The sequence below is a fragment of the Neopsephotus bourkii genome, unplaced genomic scaffold, assembly GCF_033783945.1.
Source record: "Neopsephotus bourkii isolate Nb327-2 ecotype Australia unplaced genomic scaffold, CSIRO-AGI_Nbou_v1 NB_1542, whole genome shotgun sequence".
NCBI lineage: Eukaryota > Metazoa > Chordata > Aves > Psittaciformes > Psittacidae > Neopsephotus > Neopsephotus bourkii.
Window position 1 is genome coordinate 6156993 of NW_026902018.1, and position 18767 is coordinate 6175759.

The 18767-nt window shown below is 41.3% G+C and overlaps 1 protein-coding gene across 2 annotated transcripts in view; it reads right to left on the reverse strand.

Annotated features, from left to right (window-relative positions):
- Nucleotides 1–18459, reverse strand: part of PPIL2 (peptidylprolyl isomerase like 2) — a 70053-nt gene extending 51594 nt beyond the window's left edge. The window contains exons 1-7 of one of the 2 annotated variants that reach the window (XM_061370814.1): nucleotides 18281–18459; nucleotides 18139–18188; nucleotides 17314–17359; nucleotides 16337–16399; nucleotides 16125–16176; nucleotides 2461–2512; nucleotides 146–237 (exon numbers count right to left, since the gene is read on the reverse strand). In XM_061370814.1, the coding sequence (XP_061226798.1) occupies nucleotides 146–237; nucleotides 2461–2512; nucleotides 16125–16176; nucleotides 16337–16399; nucleotides 17314–17359; nucleotides 18139–18188; nucleotides 18281–18312 (387 nt within the window). In that variant the 5' untranslated portion in view covers nucleotides 18313–18459. Of the gene's footprint in view, nucleotides 1–145; nucleotides 238–2460; nucleotides 2513–6242; nucleotides 6319–16124; nucleotides 16177–16336; nucleotides 16400–17313; nucleotides 17360–18138; nucleotides 18189–18280 lie in introns of those variants that run through there. The other variant, XM_061370815.1, reaches the window with a different exon arrangement.
- Nucleotides 18460–18767: the final 308 nt, after the last annotated feature.

The window sequence follows — 18767 nt, forward strand, 5'->3', positions numbered from 1 at the left end:
TTGTGAAGTCAGTTCACCTTGTACTTTCACCTCCCTAGCTGTAAAACAAGGCTGAAACTTACCCATCTTTTTAGAGCGTTTTGTAATCTTGAATGAAATGCATCAAGTCTAAAATGTTAATAATGAAATGCAACAGAGAACCTACCTCGTAGGCAAACACATTTCCAGTTGTCTTGATGGCCACAATATGAGAGTTATTGGTGAATACAGTAAACAGCACTGGACAGTGATATTTACCTGAAGGAGGGGAAAGAAGTCTAAATTTTACATGAAGTCCCTGCAGCTGTTTTGAAATAGCCAATTTCTATTATTTCTGTGAAGGGTATTTACATTCATTTTTAATAGAAAGTGTAACTTCAGTATACATTCAATAGTGTTTTAACCATGCTTTGATTTTTCGATGCCCAATAGAAGAAGTAACATTAAGGGAATTATAAAGCAAGTAATAAAAATGCAGTTTCGAACTCTACCGCCTTCAATTCTCCCAACACAGAACTTTGTCCAACTGGCTTGATATCTATGAATTACCGCAATATAATAGTTATTGTTGTAATCAAAGCTCTATTGATAGCCAGTATCTTGTAACGTGCCCAGTGCTCTCTTTTCAGCGTTGTTTCCAGGAATAAAAGTTTAGCTTATATCTGACAAAAAAGTTCGCAGCAGCTGTTGTGCTTTTAGGAGAGGAGAGTATTTTGTATTCAAATGTTGCAAGCAGAATGCCATTAAATCTGAACACGTTATTCAATAAGGAACCCAGCTTCTGCTCTAATCAAGCTGTGAATTTTCCCAGGAGGGTCAGCATAAATATTAAGCATGTCAACAACAAGCAAACTGATGGAAGGGAATGTACGAGGAAAAAGAAAAATGTCTGGATCATCTCAGCAGAAAGCAATTAGAAGAAGGTTATTAATACTTGATCAGTCTCCTAGACCCAGGGGTTTGGGTGAGACTTTTGCAATATGCTGGGTCTGTTTGGTTCTTTTTTTCTTAATTACCATCTGAAAATCAAAACCAGCAGGGAGACCAGAACAGAGGCTGCTCCGAGCACCTGCAGACAGGAGAGGCAAGCACCTACAGAGTATTTACCATTACCTGATCAGCAAGAGGAGGCACTCCGACCTCCAGCACACGGATGCAAGTAAAAGGTGAAGACTGTTTCTGTTAATGTCATCAGAGCTGAAGGAAAACCATTGACACAAGGGACTGAAATTCAAGAGGAAGTTAAGGAAGAGATTTATGGAAGTGGCACTGGGGTATGGCCCAACTGGTGGATACAGAAACACGCTGCTAAAATGCAAAGCCTCACCCCAGGTGCATGAAAGAGAGCAAATCACCATGCTTTCAGTTCTAGCAAAAGTAGAGCTGCTGAAGGCACACACTTGTTCTGGACAGAAGATGCTCAGCTAAGGAGGGGCTCATTAAATGGAAGAAACTGCAATATCTGAAGACCTTTTTTATCATACAGGTGTGAGCAGAGACTATCCTAACATACGTATCAACCATTCTGCATGTTAAGATTTAAAGAAAAATTAACAATGGACTGAAATACAACATTTTACTCTTCCTGTTTTGTTGCATCTTCCCGTGATCAATTAATGACACAGCATGAATCATTTTAAGGAAAAAGCTCCTGAAACTGTGTGGCTGGAATCATTCCACTCCATAGGAACCGGACTTCTTTAAGGAAAGCACAGTATCTTTCAAAGACTTTTGGCCACAGTGACTATCAAAAAATTGTTAACACCCTTCTCTTGAGACAGATGGAATGCACAGAAGAAAACCATCAGCTAGAGAAAAGACCTTGTAGTCCTTTGGTAAGATAATGAGACAGACACTCCAGAATTTTATGCTCACCAAGACATTGCAACTCTTTTTTCAAAGAAATCATTATCTGCCTTGTAAAAGGTTAACTCACCTCCACTCTTTTTTATTCCTAGCATCCTCTCTCAGATGGCAGATTCTGTATCTTTAACCATGCAGAAATAAAACTCGAGGTTGCTGTCTTTTGTGCTACAATTCATAAAATCCCACGTGTTCATTTAAGTCTAATTCTTTTTATAAGCATAAAGTTGCTCAAAAGCAAGTGAACAGCAAATACTGCCATAGGTAAGGTAGAAGAAAAATGATAACATATTATAGAAATTTGGACTTTTCTGAAACTTTTCCTTAAAGTGAACAGTACTTTACTGCAGTAACTGCTACAGTAAAGTGAAAATGCTGAACACTTTACAGCTCCTCAATGTAAGGAAAAACAGAAATGGAGCTTCCAAGGTAAATATGTCACTCACAAGAAACAGCCATTTTACTAAAAAAAAACCAACAAATTACAACTTGACAGAGAACACAAATAGGTAACTTTACCATGAGGAAGACAGTCCAGGATTTACTGAAGTGCTCATTAAGAAGAGAAAAACAAACAAGCAAATAAAAAGAAAACCCACAGAAAATGACTGCACGTACCTTCACTGTTTTTAGCAAAATTCAGCTTTATCAGTGATTTGGCATCTAGTTTCTAAAAAGAAAACAAAGAAACAAAAAAAAGGCAGCATTAAAAAAATTAATCACAACCAAATCTAGCCATGGAAATAAAAGGAAACTGTAACATCAATGTTAGGATTTTAATGATACATAATTTATTAATAAGATATTGCAAGTTGTCTGAAGCATCAGAACCCTGGGAGTTTAAGGCACAGGCAGCCCCACAAAAACAAGGCTGACCGAGCCTGAGAGCTGGGATACGTTTACTTACAGCGTTGCAGTTTGACACAGTACAGTGCTAACAGAGTGAACCAGCTCAAGATCTCACACAGCTGTCTTAGCACAAACTGAGAGTTCACATGAAAAGCTAACAGGGAAAGATCACTGCTGCTGCTGAGAAGCGACAATTCAGAAGGGACCTCTGATAAAAGTCATAAAACCAGCAAACCATTTTGGTAATCAATCTCACTATCTTTTCTGAAATGACTGTAATTTTTCCTTTACTTCTGTAAAAGTGTAGCAGAGCCCATGGAATAAATAGCAATAATGAAAAGAAATGGAGGCACAAATTCTCTGGAAAGGTGCTTGGGGTCATGAAGTGAGTCTCAGGAAGGGTCTTTGACCACTTAATCCCCAGGTAGCCATTTCACAGAAGAGGGAACTGAGACGGCAGCTGAAGTTGGGGTAACATTCTCCAACTCCAGAGAGAATGCTGCAAACTAAGCTAGCTCCTGCCCTCTCAGGCTTCATCAGAATGTCTATGGCATCTTCCTGGTGCCCTCTCTCTGGAAGAGCTGACACAGGGAGGGAAGAGTTATCAGGCTGGCAGACACTTTTGGATCATCAAGCTGTTCCCTCCCCACAGCCAAGACATTAAAGCTGCAAGCACACCCAAACCAATGGTGAGCCTTCAGTAACATGACAGGGAAGCCCACGTATGCCAATCCTTTCATAGGGTGAGTGTGGGATTTTGGCACATCACTGGCATGACAGGGTGCACCATGTCTGGGGTCACCCCACCAGCACAGCCCACCAGGATGGTCAGGTAGCACTTGACTGGGGCACCCAGAGACAAAATCCAGCCCAGAAAGCTGCAAGGCTGAGTCAGGATCTCAGGTATATAAAGAAACCCCAACAAATGCTCTGATTGTATCAGCTGTCAGCGACAGTTTCACTGCCAAATTGATTGTTAAAAACACACACAGCACAGGCCTTTGAAAAGAAACAACTGGTTCTCATCTCAAAACATTCACCTGAACAGATCAGGGAGGTTTTTATAACCCAGACAGCTCTTTATAAACAGCTACGAGTGGTGATGTGGCAGCCACGGTGCCGACACTGCCAGTTCCATCATTATGACAAAAAGTGATAACAAAATCATGTGAAACTAAGTCAGTGGGCTCTTTCTGCCTAATCAAAATTCATATTCTTGGATCAGAGAGTACAGGTTATGACAGCTGGACACAGTCATTTATAAGAAGACAGTTCTCAAACTGTTTTCAGCCATCTGGCAGGCTCATTCATGGCCACAAAGGTAACCATCTCTCTAATTTATTAGCAAGAGCAGCAATGAGGGCTAATAGGAATAAGATGGGAAGGGAAAAAAAAAAGGCCAGTTTAGGTTATATTTAATTAGGCGATGGAAGATCAGGGCTGCTGTTTTGCCTTAAGTGGATTTTCAAATAACAATCCATAAACCCCAACATCTGCACACTGCTGGGGCACAAAGACAGCAAATGCAACAGCAGCTTCTGCAATGACTTACGTGAATGCAGAGCTTTATTCATTTATTTATCTTCCTAAAGGAACAAAATTGTCATAGTAGTAGTAGAGAAACAGCAGAGTTGCCAAAATGAACATATGATTCTGGACAGATCTATTCAACCTAAACAACTATTAACACAAAGCAGCATCCATCTGTGCACATGTTGTGCAACAGCCCAAAAATTCTGTTCCAGAAAAAGCTTCTTTAGAAATAAAACCACTGGCAACATTGATAATTTGAAGGAAGGCCTTTAAATTATCTTCCTGGCAGACGTGACTTATCCCCAAAACATGTAAGCAATCATCTTTAAACAAAAATGGAAACAGTTCCCTAAGAAACAGTTTAGCACGATCGAAGATTCAGATTTATACCTTGACAGAAATTTAGTGGAAAAGACAGACTAAACTGCTGTACAGACTTTAAAGGCAGCAAAAGCTGTAGTACATTCTTTCATCTGTCAACATGAGATGTACTGTTAGAACTGCTGCCAAGTCCTCAGACTCGCACTCTGTACCCAGGGAAATAGTATGGTATTTCAGGTCACATCTTTCCATAATATGGAAAAAGGTTAGTTTTCAGCATCAGTTACTCATGGTGCATCATCTGCTTGTGCTGGCAACTGCTCCAAAATGAGACCAGCATTTATACAGTCTTATGTATCAATAGTAAATAAAGAAATAGTGATTTTCATATAGGAGTTGAAACACACAAAAAGCTTGGAGACTTCAGTAGAGTTTTCATCCTTAAAGGAGTGCTGTATATGAGCATTATAACCTTTTATTGCCGCAGACTGGCCTCCTATCAAGTTTGTATACAAGAAGTGACTTTGGTGTGTCAGTGCATGCCCTTTGGAGCAGCTCTGCATTTTGGCTCAGCTGGCAACAGCTTCGTGCCCAAGCACTCCCATACCAAATCATGATGGAATTTCCAACTACTGATAAAGGAAGTTGCTTGTGCAATGTATTTATGAAAAGAGATGGAAACAGAGCAAACTGTATATAAGAAAATATTGGGAAAACATAATTAGGGCAACACCTCAAGAATATTTTGAGAAATTGATTGACAAGTCTTGATGCATGACAAGACAAAAGGGGGACTTAGTGTTTTGTCAAATGAAATCTTTGGAGAACCAGAACAGCAAAACCAGGTGATGATCTGCTACAGAGGACTGCTATGGTCTACAAAGGCACCTGTGCCCGAGACCAGGATGCAGTGACAAAGGAGGAAGTCCAATCTGCATGCTGTGACTTCCAATAGGTCCAGTTTTAAAAGACATACAGATTACACAGGAAACTATGAAAGAATATGATATAGAAAACCTCTATCTTTTTTTTTCCTCTCAAGTTATTAATTTCACATGAAAATAAGGTTATTTTGTGTGGGGGTGAATCTGCTTTTATTTATTCTCCGTTAAAAGTCAAGCTTTCCAGCACCATCACACAGTTTGTTGCCATGGAAATGACCATTATGCCACAAACAGGCACTGGTCTTCACAGGAGGAGACAGCAGGAGCAAATGAGTCCTAAGATGAGTTAAAGTAGTTGTTTTCATGTCTGTCCTATTATTAATAAAGCATGAGAGCTCAAATACTGCATACCCAGCTGAAGTTCAAAAATCATTTCCAACCTGTGTTTCCCCAACACACACCTACCATCCAGTTCAAGGCAATCTCCCGTGAAGAAAGCAAGGGCAAAAAAGATGTTTATTAAAAACACTTGATCTAATTAAAATTCTAAATTCTTAACGAAATCGAAAGGCCACAAGCATCTGCCACTTCCCTTAAGCAGAAATAAGAGCTGCATATTCACTTCTAAAAATATTTTATGCAAGAATACTGGAAAGCAGACGCATTTCACAGCACGTAGTGCCAGCTGCTCCACAGCAAGGAAGGGCTAAAAAAACAAACGCAAAACCCATGCAAGCTCTTTTCTCAACTGACTCCTTTCTCACAGGCACACTTCCACAAAGGCAGCCAAGGCTACTTTTGGCCATGACCTACTTTCTCGCAGCAGCACGAAGCCCCACAGCCTTGTGCTCTCATCTGTCAGCTGACAGCACTCGCTCCTGCGGGATCCCAAAGGGCAGCGTCCTGTATTGATACCCAAAGTAGAGGTTACTGCAGCGTGTAGGTTAGTGGGGCACTGTGGCAGCTCGTGGGTGAAGCATGCCGATTGTTCTGAATTAAATCATTCCGCATCATCACTGTGTGCCTCATGAAGATATGACCTACAATCCCCACGCATCAATTAGTTACACTCTTTGAATCTCTTTGGTCTGTGGCTGAACGTTCTTCTTGTTAATGAAGCTCTGACCCTGTTGGATATGCAGCAGCCTGAAAAGCAATCAAAAAGGGCTCATTTGATTCTCTGTCCGCACATGGGTAGAGCTGGTAACGTGTGGCAAGACTTGTATTTAGTAAATGCAGACTTTCCCACTCTATCAACTGTAATTGAGTCAGTGTTAACATGTTCAACACTTGGGGATCAGACACCCTCCTGAATGGCCTCTGGCAAAAACACACAATAACCCAGCAAAGCCGTCATGAGGGAAAAAGAACATGTCATCTCTGAACTGGCTGACAACACGAGAACCAAATCATCCAGTGCTGGCTTGGCCACTTGGTATGTTCTCACTCACCAGAACAAGCAACACAGAGTTACCTCAAATAGAAGAGAAATCCAAACCAAATATTAATATTAAAACACAATGTTGCTTACCAAGTACTAAATTTAACTTAAGAGCAGCAAACTAATTTTGTGTTAAATTCTTTGGCTCCTTTAAAAGTGAAAACTGTTACTCCTTGCACAACTTAACATATTAAGAAGCCCTCTGACAATTTTCTCTGCTATAAAACCTTCAAGAAATACGGGGATAAGAGCTGAATGAACGGTATTAGAATAACTCCATGTATAATGTTACTTATTCCAGATTTTGTAAATGGATTTAATAATGATAAAAGGCACTGGAAATCCTCAGCAAGCCTACACATAATGGGAATGTGACTAGAAACAGTAGTGGGATTTTAGCAAGATAAGCCAGCTTCACGTAGTTTAATACTTGATGAAAAATTTGGGGTCAGCATCCATGAGGCCAAAACAGCCTCATGATTCAAGGTATCATTTCTACATTCAGTTCAACAGCAAAAAAATGCCAGATATTTCTCAAGTGGACAACTGCCTACCAAATGCTAAAATGATGTCCTCAATTCACATTCTTGGATGAAGCTGCTGTTCAGCTGCAGCTTTCATCTATTACCGAACTGGTATGGAAATGGACACAAAAGATCCTTCATTACCCACTTCCAGACCACTGTATTTCCATATTTAAATTTTAATTAAACTGACACCATATGGTCACCAAAGCCTTGTCCAGAGAATCATAAAGACATGCTTGATAACACACATGGCTCACAGATACTAGCAATAATGTTGCTCTATCAAAAGAGCAAATTAACAGAAATTACCATGAGAAAAAGATGTGTAGTTTCATGTGCAAGATTAAACCTGCAGCCTTAATGCAGTCAGAAGTCTATCAATCCAGAGACCCACAGCCAAATACAACATTATTCATGGAAAATAAAGCTTTGTAGAAGCATCAAAAAGCTGGTCTCCAATTTTAGTGAAAAACAGGCAAGTAAGGATCAGTGGGAAACCTCATGCTGGATCTCATTTAAGGTCAGAGCGTTTCACAGCTGCTAGTTTAAGTGTCACAATCACAAAACCTCATCCAATGTGCACACTTCCACCAAAACACAGAAAAGGAAAAAAAAATTACCATCTGCTCGGTCTGTAAAACCTAGATGTAAATACTTTCTTGCTGTAAGGGAAATAATGCATATTAGGAATAGTGCTAGACATATTTATTTGCTTGCATCCAGAGCTGGCTTACTGGATAAAACACTGCCCATCACCAAGGCAATCCCTGTCATCAAGGTGCAAAGGAGGCACAGCAGCTTGGCCAGTGACTCATGACACTGGAGAGCTTTAAACATCTCCTTTTGATAAAGCACCTGAACAGTAAGTAGAAGCAAATCTCATCTTCACTCTGCTTCCCAAAAACAGAGGGAACTGAAAAACAAATCCCCCTTTTAGCACAGATAAAGGCTAACTCCTAGTGGCCCTGGGTGTACTACTGTAAAACATAGAGATACAACTTTGGGAGTCTATCCATCTGTTCGTCAGTAACAAAGGAGAGTGGGAAAGTTTCTGAAAACCCAACAAAAAAAGGAGTCATCTTCCAAGCCCTCAACCTCACCAGGACCTCCATCCCCATGACCCCTTCTGTTTTATGACCCTTTCCAGTTATGACACACAACTTTCTGGTCATTCCTTTGGGCATGAATCATGTCCTCACATGTTTCTATCCAGGGGCCTTGAAAATTTATGGTCACTAGTCAAATATTAACTCATTTAGACTGTTGACTAAATGTCTAGTAATTTCTGAGGCAAATGAGGTAAGACAACATGGTTCAGTTGCTGCATATTGAAAAGTTCATCTCGTTCAAAGTGGATTCTAGACATTTCAGCAGCTGCCCCAGACAAAAATGCACCTGGAGAGAGATGCTTAATAATGATGGCTGTAACCACCCGTGCCTGAAAGACCGCTACAGGCCACAGGAACACAGGTAGCAACCTTCAACTGGAAACAAAGAAAAAGAGAAAAGGAAGAACCAGCGTTCATCCTGGCTAATTCTTCTTTGTAAGTACCTACTTCTGAAAAGACCCAAGCTATCAAGAGAAAATGCAACAAATTACTATATTCTGAAAGCAGCCTTCATGTCTCAACACAGACACTGAAACTGTTTTCTGTCTCACATTATCATATGCAGTATATTAAAGTAATATCAAAGTATTTCAGGAAGAGATTAGAAAATACTCCCATCACTGTACCAGGAACTCAACCAGCATTTACTACGTATGATTGACTCTGTTCAAAGAAGACAAGTTAAAATTAAACAGATGTGGAGAAGAACAACTGTGACCATTTAGGGTATAGAGAACTTAAAGGCAAGAAGAACATCTGACAGGAAAATACAAGTCTCAGCAAGAAAACGTCAAGAAAGCATTACATTCCTCTGTACCAAACACACAGCTGTAAACACTAGCAGATATACGCACAATTCTGGCACAAACACAAACGAGACTAAGCTGGTCAAACCCAAAATTTACAGAAGATATCTATCAGATGAAAACCATCAGAAGAACCTCTCGGCAGTCATAGCAGGAAGGAAGCAAACACTGGCTCAAGACAGAGCATGCAGTGTGCAAAGCAGACTGCGAGACAGCTGAACACCTCAGTGAGCCTTTCAGTTTTCTGTTCCTGATCATTGCACCCTGCTTTTTGCAACACACGAAAACCAACTAAGCTGGATTTGTCTGAATCATTTTTCAACAACAAAGCTTCCCTTGGTTTGATTTCTGCAAGCTTTGTTCTCTGCTCTGTAATAAGCCATTACTCACCCAGAACAAAACTGTATTTCCACCCCCCACTTAAACTTCTCTTACAAATAAACAAGAAATAATCTCCCTTCACTTCAAATGCACAAGAAAAAATATGGTAAGTTTAACAAAAGCGAAAAAAGGGGAGCAATTGACATTTAAAACTATGCAATATCCGAAGGGTTGACTTGAGTTGCATCAGACAAATTAGGAAATATACTTCGAATTTCAAAGCTGAAGATGTGCCAACCTCTGACACATTTGTGAAAAGCCTTCTCTAGAGAAGAATTAAAATTCTCATTTATACATCAGTTATGCTACAACCAAATGAGACCTGAAGTTACAGATCTATCTGAATGATCACCCATTTCTCCAGTCGACAATGCAGCACACAGCCTGGATTTCAGGAGCTGTATTCTGATGCTGAGGTGAAAAAAAAAAAGCAATGAAAGAGGGATATGCCTCACTCCTGAATTTTCCTACATACCTCAGTTGGTCAAACTATTTTGCTCTTGATTAGATAATCCCATCAATCTAGGTGTGGAAAACTGATGTGGAGATAGCCTACCTATAGAGAGAAGCACAGCATTTTCCTCTCAACGTACATAACATAAGGTATTGTGTACCTAGACAATGAATGAAAATGCTCAGAGTCAGAACAATCTCTTTGGAAATAGTAAGAGTGAAGAAAACTCAAGTTACAAGGAAAACTTGACTCCTGCCTCAGCGTGCCATCTTTAGAAGACCATCAAAATCCTAAGGTAACATTACCATCATGTTACAGAAAGGTCCAGACAAGCACTCTGAAAATGCTTCACACTGAACATTATCTACAGCTATTACATTTTCCTGACGATGTATTCCAACAGCAGCTACTGCTACGCTGGCATGAAAGAAGTCACCTTCAAACCACAGATCCTTGTCTGATGATATCCATTATTTGTTGCTCATTATCTAGAAACACACCTGGAATAACGCAATTAAAGGAGCAATCTGCAGTAAATTATCTCACAGACCATATGAACTGAGTTAAAACCCATAGTTACTTCTGATTTAGCTAATACTGGCCACATGAAACTTGAACCTGTCCTCTCCCCTGTTCAGCCCAGAGACCTGTTCCACTCAAGTCAGCACTGGATGAGTTTTGTTTGATTTTCATCTCGGCACCTCTGACTCAGCAGCGTGTGAAGCTCATGCAACCCACTTACAGGAATCTATTCGTGAAACTCATGGGCCTTACAACAATTATTTGACAGAGGTGGAGAGCAATTTGTAGTGAGCTATAAACCCTTGGCTGGAACCCAACCTGTACTTTAACACCTGTTCCTACAGTAATGAGTATTTTCCATACTTCTGACATGCTGCAGTTTCTTTATTCAAAATACTGCAAAAGAAGAAAAAATATACCTAAGCCCTCTTTCCCATTATGTTCACTTTTTGAGTGAAGAACCATTTATCAGTGCTTTCTGTTTCTGTATCTGTGCTTTCAAAATATATACACAGTAAAAACACTTTTATGTTTAAGGAAGTTTCACCTTTGCTCCAATTTCTGCATCCTTTTCAGGCAGGATTTCCCTTATTTAGACAGCCAAAGGCTTTTTTAGTGCATGTAAACATAACTGCTGTAAGGTTGTTTGCTCATTTTTAAAGTGGGATTAATAAATCCAGTAACCGTCTCCATATCCTCTCCATTAACCTGGCCAGCAAGGTTCTCTCACAAGACCAGCAACTGTTTTCTATGAGACTGGCTGAAAAATACGTTAATCAAACTGAAAAGAAACCATGATTTCACAATAAAATTAAGGAATAACAGCCACCAGCATCTGGAAGAGGAATTAGCTAATAAATATATTTAAGGAATGTGTTTGAGAATTACTTTACAAAGTTTTGAAAAAACAAGACTTGGTTTCAGATTTTTTCTTTTGAGGGTAAGAAATTATTGGTTCTAAAAGTGCCTGTAATTATTCAGGCAGGAATCACCCTACCAATCTTATTTCAAACAAATGATTAAAATAAAAGAGCACTGCTCACATTGCTATGTGAGCAATGCTGGAGGGAGGAGGTGTCCACTAAGGCTCTGTCACTGCTGCCGGGCATTGCAGGTACAAGATGTGCATCTCTGGGTGCTTCCAAAGAGTGGATCAGACAGGCTTACTGCATGAGGCACCTGTACTACCACAATTAGTTGATAATATTAGTCATAATCTCACCCCAAATCATTTTTATTTGGTAAACACAGGATTAAGAGTGTGGGAGAACAATAGCAAATGTTTATCTTGCTACAGAGCAAGACTTCGGCTACAGCTGTCTCTTCTACGAAGGCAGATGTTCTGCTGGGAAAAGTTAGAAATTTTCAGCTTTCTCACTCCAAAGTCAGTCCTCATTTTCCATGTCAGTGCCTTATGACACTTAAGAAGAAACTCTCTCTGGCCTGTAGTTCTGGATCTTAACCTTGCATGAGATAGGGCATGACACAAATTGTGCTCTGCCTCCTTCAGTCCAGAAACGTGACTCCTAGTCTCATACATCCACCACACAGCATGTTCAGGTCTTCTAACCTGACTCTTGGGCATACATTAAGCCCAAGCTAAATTAACTCAACTGAATCCTGTTTGCCCTTCAAGCTATACATACGCAACTACTGCTCAGCTGCACGTGGCCCTTACCAGGGGGATTGCCTCTCTGGGTTATGCAGGATCAGCAGACACATGGATTTTAGTTTGCTGTCAGCAGTGCAGAAAGAATTCACATAGGTGACCCTGCTATGAGAATTTAAAAGTAGATGCACTTGAAACAGTCACTAAATAGACTTTGGACCAAAGCCTTAAAAGCAAACACCAGAGATGAACTAAGTTTCAACTATCTGAAAGAATTAAATTCCCACAGAAAAGGGGGAACTGGGGACAAAGACCATAGCTACTTCTGAGAGGGGAAGAGAGATATTTGGCCAAGAGCCTTGAATGGAGCTGAAGTACAACCACAATAATCTGGCCTGCCCACATGCAGTAGAATGTCACTGAACCAGAGTGGAAAAATAGGTATTTACATCAGACAGATTACAATGCAAAAATAGCTCAGCCCACATACAACATATCCATGCAACAAAGAACAATTTCCTTGAAATTCCTGTCAAAAGGCATGCTGATCTATCATCTGTTCAGATTTCAGATTTCAACAAACCAGACACACTCTGACCAATCTCACTTCTTGGAAACAGGTACTTCAGAGCCCAGCTGGCTGACTTGTGTGGGCATGCTGGTCAGGGCTGTCATATCACTGCTACATGAAACATTCTGGCAAGCTTACAATTATTTGCAAGCCCAAGAAGCCAAAGTGCTGTTCTTAGTAAAAAGGAATGAGCTAACTATGACTTTCTTCTTTATTTTATGCAATTTTAGCATAAACATAAGCTAGAGCAGTGTCCTGACAAAGCTGAGAATAAAAGTGAGCCAATGCCACCTGACAGGCTGTAGTTCAGCTGTGAGAAATGCGTGTTTCTTCCAAAATTACTGGCCTAGTAACAGAAGTATTTTTCACCCCAAAGCATTCTTAAAAAGGATGGGGAGGGGAAGGTAATTAATTTAAAGTTGTTTTCTGGAATAGCTCATGGAAAACTCTAGACAAAGGTCAATGGTGATTTGTTTCTTCTAAATGGATATGGATACTGGTGTCCATACTGCACCTCAGGAGAATGTTCAGAAAAGCAAGAAAAAATAAACCATGAACCATGAGGAAGTATAGGGAAGGAAAGCAAAGGAAAAAAAAATATTTAAACATATCAAAGAATAACTAATCTTGGCATTGCTAAATGTCTTTAAAAAGGAAGACCGGTCCAATAGCTTAGGATTCAGAAGAATCAGAGAAGTCACATGTAGATCAGTTCACCAAACATCCAATTAATAAAAGCTTAAGCACAATCCTACCCCCTGGGGGCACTGTGAAGGTAAATACATTTATGATTGCAAGGCTCTCCAACTCTCCACTAAGGGATCCACTTCAGAAATAAGACAGCTAGGCAGGATTAGTGAGTACCAAGAGTGCACCATTGACACTTTTCAAACAGCCTATTGACTTCTCAGAAACATTTGGCCTGTAGCAAACTGTAGCAATAGAAGCACAAGCCACAAAGGATTTCATTTTTAACTTCAGAGCAAAAATTTGGAAGAAATTCTGCAAACTCTCATCACCAATGACAAATGATCAATCTGTGCAAAGTAACTTCATAAATCGCCATACAAAACATGGCACTGCAACTAATCCGGCTCAAACCCAGAATCCTGAGTTTCTGCAAGTCACCAATTCATTACAGAAAATATTTCCTGGTTTCCAAAATGAACAAGCTATACAAGTAACAGAAGGTACACACACAATGACACATGAAATAGAGGGCTGTACAGCCTAGAGATGCACAGGCTCCTCTCCAACTTCCTCTGCGACCTACCCTCCCTCATCCCAGCACCTTCATCCCCTTCTTGCCTAACACCATCCTCCCCTTCCAAAAACCAGAGCTAGGCCTCTGGGAAATAAAAGGCTAAATTACAATACTTTATTCAACCCCACTCTTCAACTTATAACTCCACAGGGATGGATTCAGTAGGGCTCTGGATAGCAAGAATATAGTTTTTCTTCCAAGTGGTCTGGAACACCTTTGTCCTGTGGAGGAGAGAACTGTAGTGTACAAGTCCACCACTGAACAAAAGAGAAGAAAGGGCTCCCCAAACAGAGCAATACAGAGGAAAGGGAGCTCATGTTGAGGTGAGCTGGAGATGCACTGCAAATCAGCTACAGAAGCACAAGTCTGGGTAAACTAACATTCCAAAGTCCAACTTCATTTGAGCACTTTTGGCTCACCAACTACATTATGCACAACCTCCTTTCTCTAATTACACAAAACCACTAGGCACGTTACACTTGCCTAGCATTTACACGAAGTAATTTTAAACCACATCACGGTTCACATTCTGAAATGAGAACAGGTGTCATGGAGCTGCTCTGAGTGAAAAAAACTGATCTGGCAAAACCCTAAAACTCCCAACCAATGCACGAGGCAGAAAGATGGTTAGAAGCTGGTGAAAACAAATAAACAGCTGTAATTCTATTCCTTCTCAACAACACTGGCCTCTTCATGTGTGAAGAAAGACCTTCAATCATCTCTCTATCACACAAACACACCTGCAGTTTGCTATAACTGAAGAGATTGAGTCTCAGACAGCCTGTTCACGTTTAGAGTTTGGAATGCTGCATCTGTATTTAGCTTCTCCTCGAATCTGTCTGCTGGGAAAATCTTTAATCAAACACAAGATGTTTCAGAGGTAATCTCATTCCACAAAGCTGTCTGCAAACAAACCAACAACCCTGTGCAATGCCTGCCACCTACTGCTCGGGAAAGTAACTGCACCTACTAAAGGAAAAGGCAAGTTTCAGTAGCTCAAGCAACAATTTCTGTTTAAAATTTCCCTCTCTGCCCTCACAAACAATGCACTCAATCTTTTAACACAGTAGAAAAAAATTAATTCCAACACGGAAATATTTCCAATACTTCATATTTATCTGGTGCTTTATAGTGTCACACTACTACAGAAAATGACCCCTTCAAAACTACCATTTATGCAGAAAAAGAAGGGAGAAAAACCACTAGGGTCCTGAAATCCCAGTCTCATAGTGAACTATCACAACAGAGGCAGGTCAGAGGCTTTCTGAAACATACTGTCAACATAATTCAAAAGATTTTGTAGCTTAATCTGACCATTCATAATATCATCTATTTATCTCCTTAATCTGCATGAAGACAAACATCCTTCCGTTTAGAAAACATCACTGCAAGTTTAGTCCCAGATGGAGGAGTGAGCTTGCCAGCCCCTTGCCCTGTACAAACTAGAACAGTGCTTGTATGAGGCAGCAGGACAAAGTCTTTTCCATCAGTGACCAGCTGGGCTGACTGGGCATCACTAGTAGTAATATGAAAGCTCCTATTTCCATCTCTACAGATTATACCTATGCCACACCCGTAAGAAAGGCAAGATACCCTGGGAATTTATATAAACAAAGTGCACATAGTATACTATTTACAACCCTCCTTCTTCCACACACATGATCTGAGACTGATTATTTTCTCCTACAAAGATCATTAGCAGGATGACAGGGAGAGGCTATCAGGTCGCAAATCCAGAAGCCCTTTTTTTCCCCAGCTAAAAAGAGATCCCTAGTAAATCTCTACATTAATTTCTGCAAAGTCAATCTCACAGATACCATAATTCAAAACAGCACTCCTGTTCAACTTCTTTTGCTTTCATTAAGGCATTTTGTTTCTTTCACATGTTAAATAGGAAACAGAGCATAAGGGACATGTTAAATAGGAAACAAGAGCATAAGGGACATGTTAATTAGGAAACAGAGCACAAGGAAAGCAAAGACATCATGTGAATACACCCATTGTTACTTACTTCTCCTGTGATTGGATTAGTTCCATATTTCTTTATCCAAGGAACAATGCTCCTGAAAAGAGAAGGGATAAAATAATAAGTGACAAGCACAATCAGAAAACTCTGTTGATAGGCATGATTATTTTGCCAACTTGCTACGACCAAATGACAACCACACAGCTGTAACCAGTTCAGCAACACAAAAATAAAGCTAAGTACAGACAGTAACTTACAGTATGTCAAAGACTGTCCCATCTGGTGTGCAAACTGGGTATTCAAATGGCTGTAGAGACAAACTAGGAAAAAAAAGTACACATTCTTTTTAGCAAAATCAGTTGGAAATCATGACAAAAGCAAACTACATTTTGATGATTCACTTGCACATTAAAGTAAGGCCTACCCTAATAAAAATACTGAGTGACAGCCAATACCCACTACCTGATTCTACAAAAATCATGTTAACAACAAACCCATGAAGAGAACTGGTGCAGTTTAGTAATGTGGAGCAGCCAGCACTCACAGCCATAGAACCATGGGATGCTGCAATACTCCCTAACTGACATGTTGTGCCCCACCAGCAACAAAAAGATGGTTCAAGCAGAAACACTCACTGTCTTTGCACTGAAAAGGACCTGGGAGTAACTGGCATTCATATTCAGCGCTCTCTGTTAAGGATGCTTCCATAAAGCAGCCAGCTTCTAGCCAAGCAGCAGTAGTTTGCATATGAACTATTCAATTTACAAGAGGATTTCCAACCCATCTCTACTAACTTCCCTCTTTCACTCCAGCACCTCAAGCAGTAAACTCTGAACACAAAAAAATGAACATAAATATTGCTTCAATATACCTAATCACTGCTTCAGAAAGACGAGTGACTGACAAAGCATAGTCTGAGCAATGAAAGGGAGACTCAAGCTCCAGTTACACAAATTTGAAAGACTGAAACGTATATAATAATTGTTCTGAATTATTTCATCACTTGTGTATTCTTTAGCCATCAGCTCCAATCTTTGCAGACACTAATCATGGAAAGTATAGACACTGGTTTAGCTCTTACCAATTTTTTTTCTTGCTGTATTACTATCATAGGAGGCACAAGCCAATGAAAGTAACTACCTCAGAAGAACGTGTCTTCAGTTATAGTTCAGTGTCACCAGCCTGATAAATACATGCGTCATTTAATAATGATAATGTATATCTGTTGTCTTACCTGCAGTGATCAAATGACAAACGTCTGAAATTAGTTCGTGGAAGGTCTGTTGATGAGAAAAAAAAACAACAACAAAACAACACAACAGAATTGTAATGAATATATAGTAAATACTCCATCCCTGGCAGTGTTCAAGGCCAGGCTGGACAGAGCCTTGAGCAACATGGTCTAGTGTCACGTGTCCCTGCCCATGGCAGGGGGCTGGAACTAGATGATCTTAAGGTCCTTTCCAACCCAAACCATCCTCTGATCCTATGATTCTGAAGTAAAAAATAAACACTTGAAATTTACATTTTGCTACATGCATGGTAGCAATTCGCTGATGACAAGGGTAGATACACTAAATTTACATTATTAATAACACTTGGACAGAGCTTTGAGCAACATGGTCTAGTGGAAGGTGTCCCTGCCTGTGGAAGGGGGGTGAAACTCGGTGAGCTTTAAGGCCCCTTCCAACCCAAACCATTCTATGATTCTATAAACCTTACAAAACTGTAACAAAAACCGGATTTCTACTGCAGAGCGCAAGGACCCTCCTCAAGTAAAGTTACACAAATAGAAACACATCAAAACAGAGCTCTGTCAGACTGGCGGCACCCAGCTTGCGTTTAACACTCACGCTCTGCTCTGCCAGCGGGCACAGAACTCGATGAAGGCCGGGACAGCTCATTCGTGTGTTAACACGAATTTCTGCCGGTTTTCACGCTGACGATCACCACAAATTCAGGTTCCCGGCGGCGCGAAGGCCGTACCCCAGGAGGCTGTGCTCTGCCCGAGGAAGTCACCTCAGCCCCCCACACCTCCACGTTCGGAGGGCGCCTTTACCTGCTTTCTTGCCCCCGTAGAACTGCGTGTACTCCGCGCACGTGATGTACCTGCCGAGAGACAGCGCGGTCAGTCACGGACACCCGCACCACGCCGGAGGCCCCGAGACTTCCCCCCGCCCTGCCGGGCCATCCCCACTCACATCTTATCCTTCTGGTGCTGCCGCTTCCCCATGGCGGCGGCTCAGCTCGGGGCCTCAGCCCACGGCCCCTGCGGACACAACTGCCCACTCCCCACAGAACTCCCTCTGCGCCCGGACGGCTGCGGCTGCTGCGCCCTTCCGGTGCCGGTGCTGCTGCGAAAGGCCGCGCCGCGGAAACACGGGCGGTGAGCGACGTTCCGGGCCGGGGCCGGCCATGGGGGGCGGGAAGCGGAGGAGCGCTGAGGGAGCGGGGCGCCCAGGCACCGGGTTGCAGCACGTCGTGAAGGCGTGTGTGGCCGCTCGCCGGCCTGAAGGCGAGCCGGTTGGGTTCCCCCTCACCGGTGCCAGGTAGGGACGCCGGGGAAGACCTGAGGGAGTTTTGGCGGGTGAGTGGTAGTGAGAACGGCTGATCCCTCCCGTGGCCTTCCCCGTTCACACCGTTAATTAATAAAACAAACCTGCCCCTACTCCCACACTGAGAGTGCTC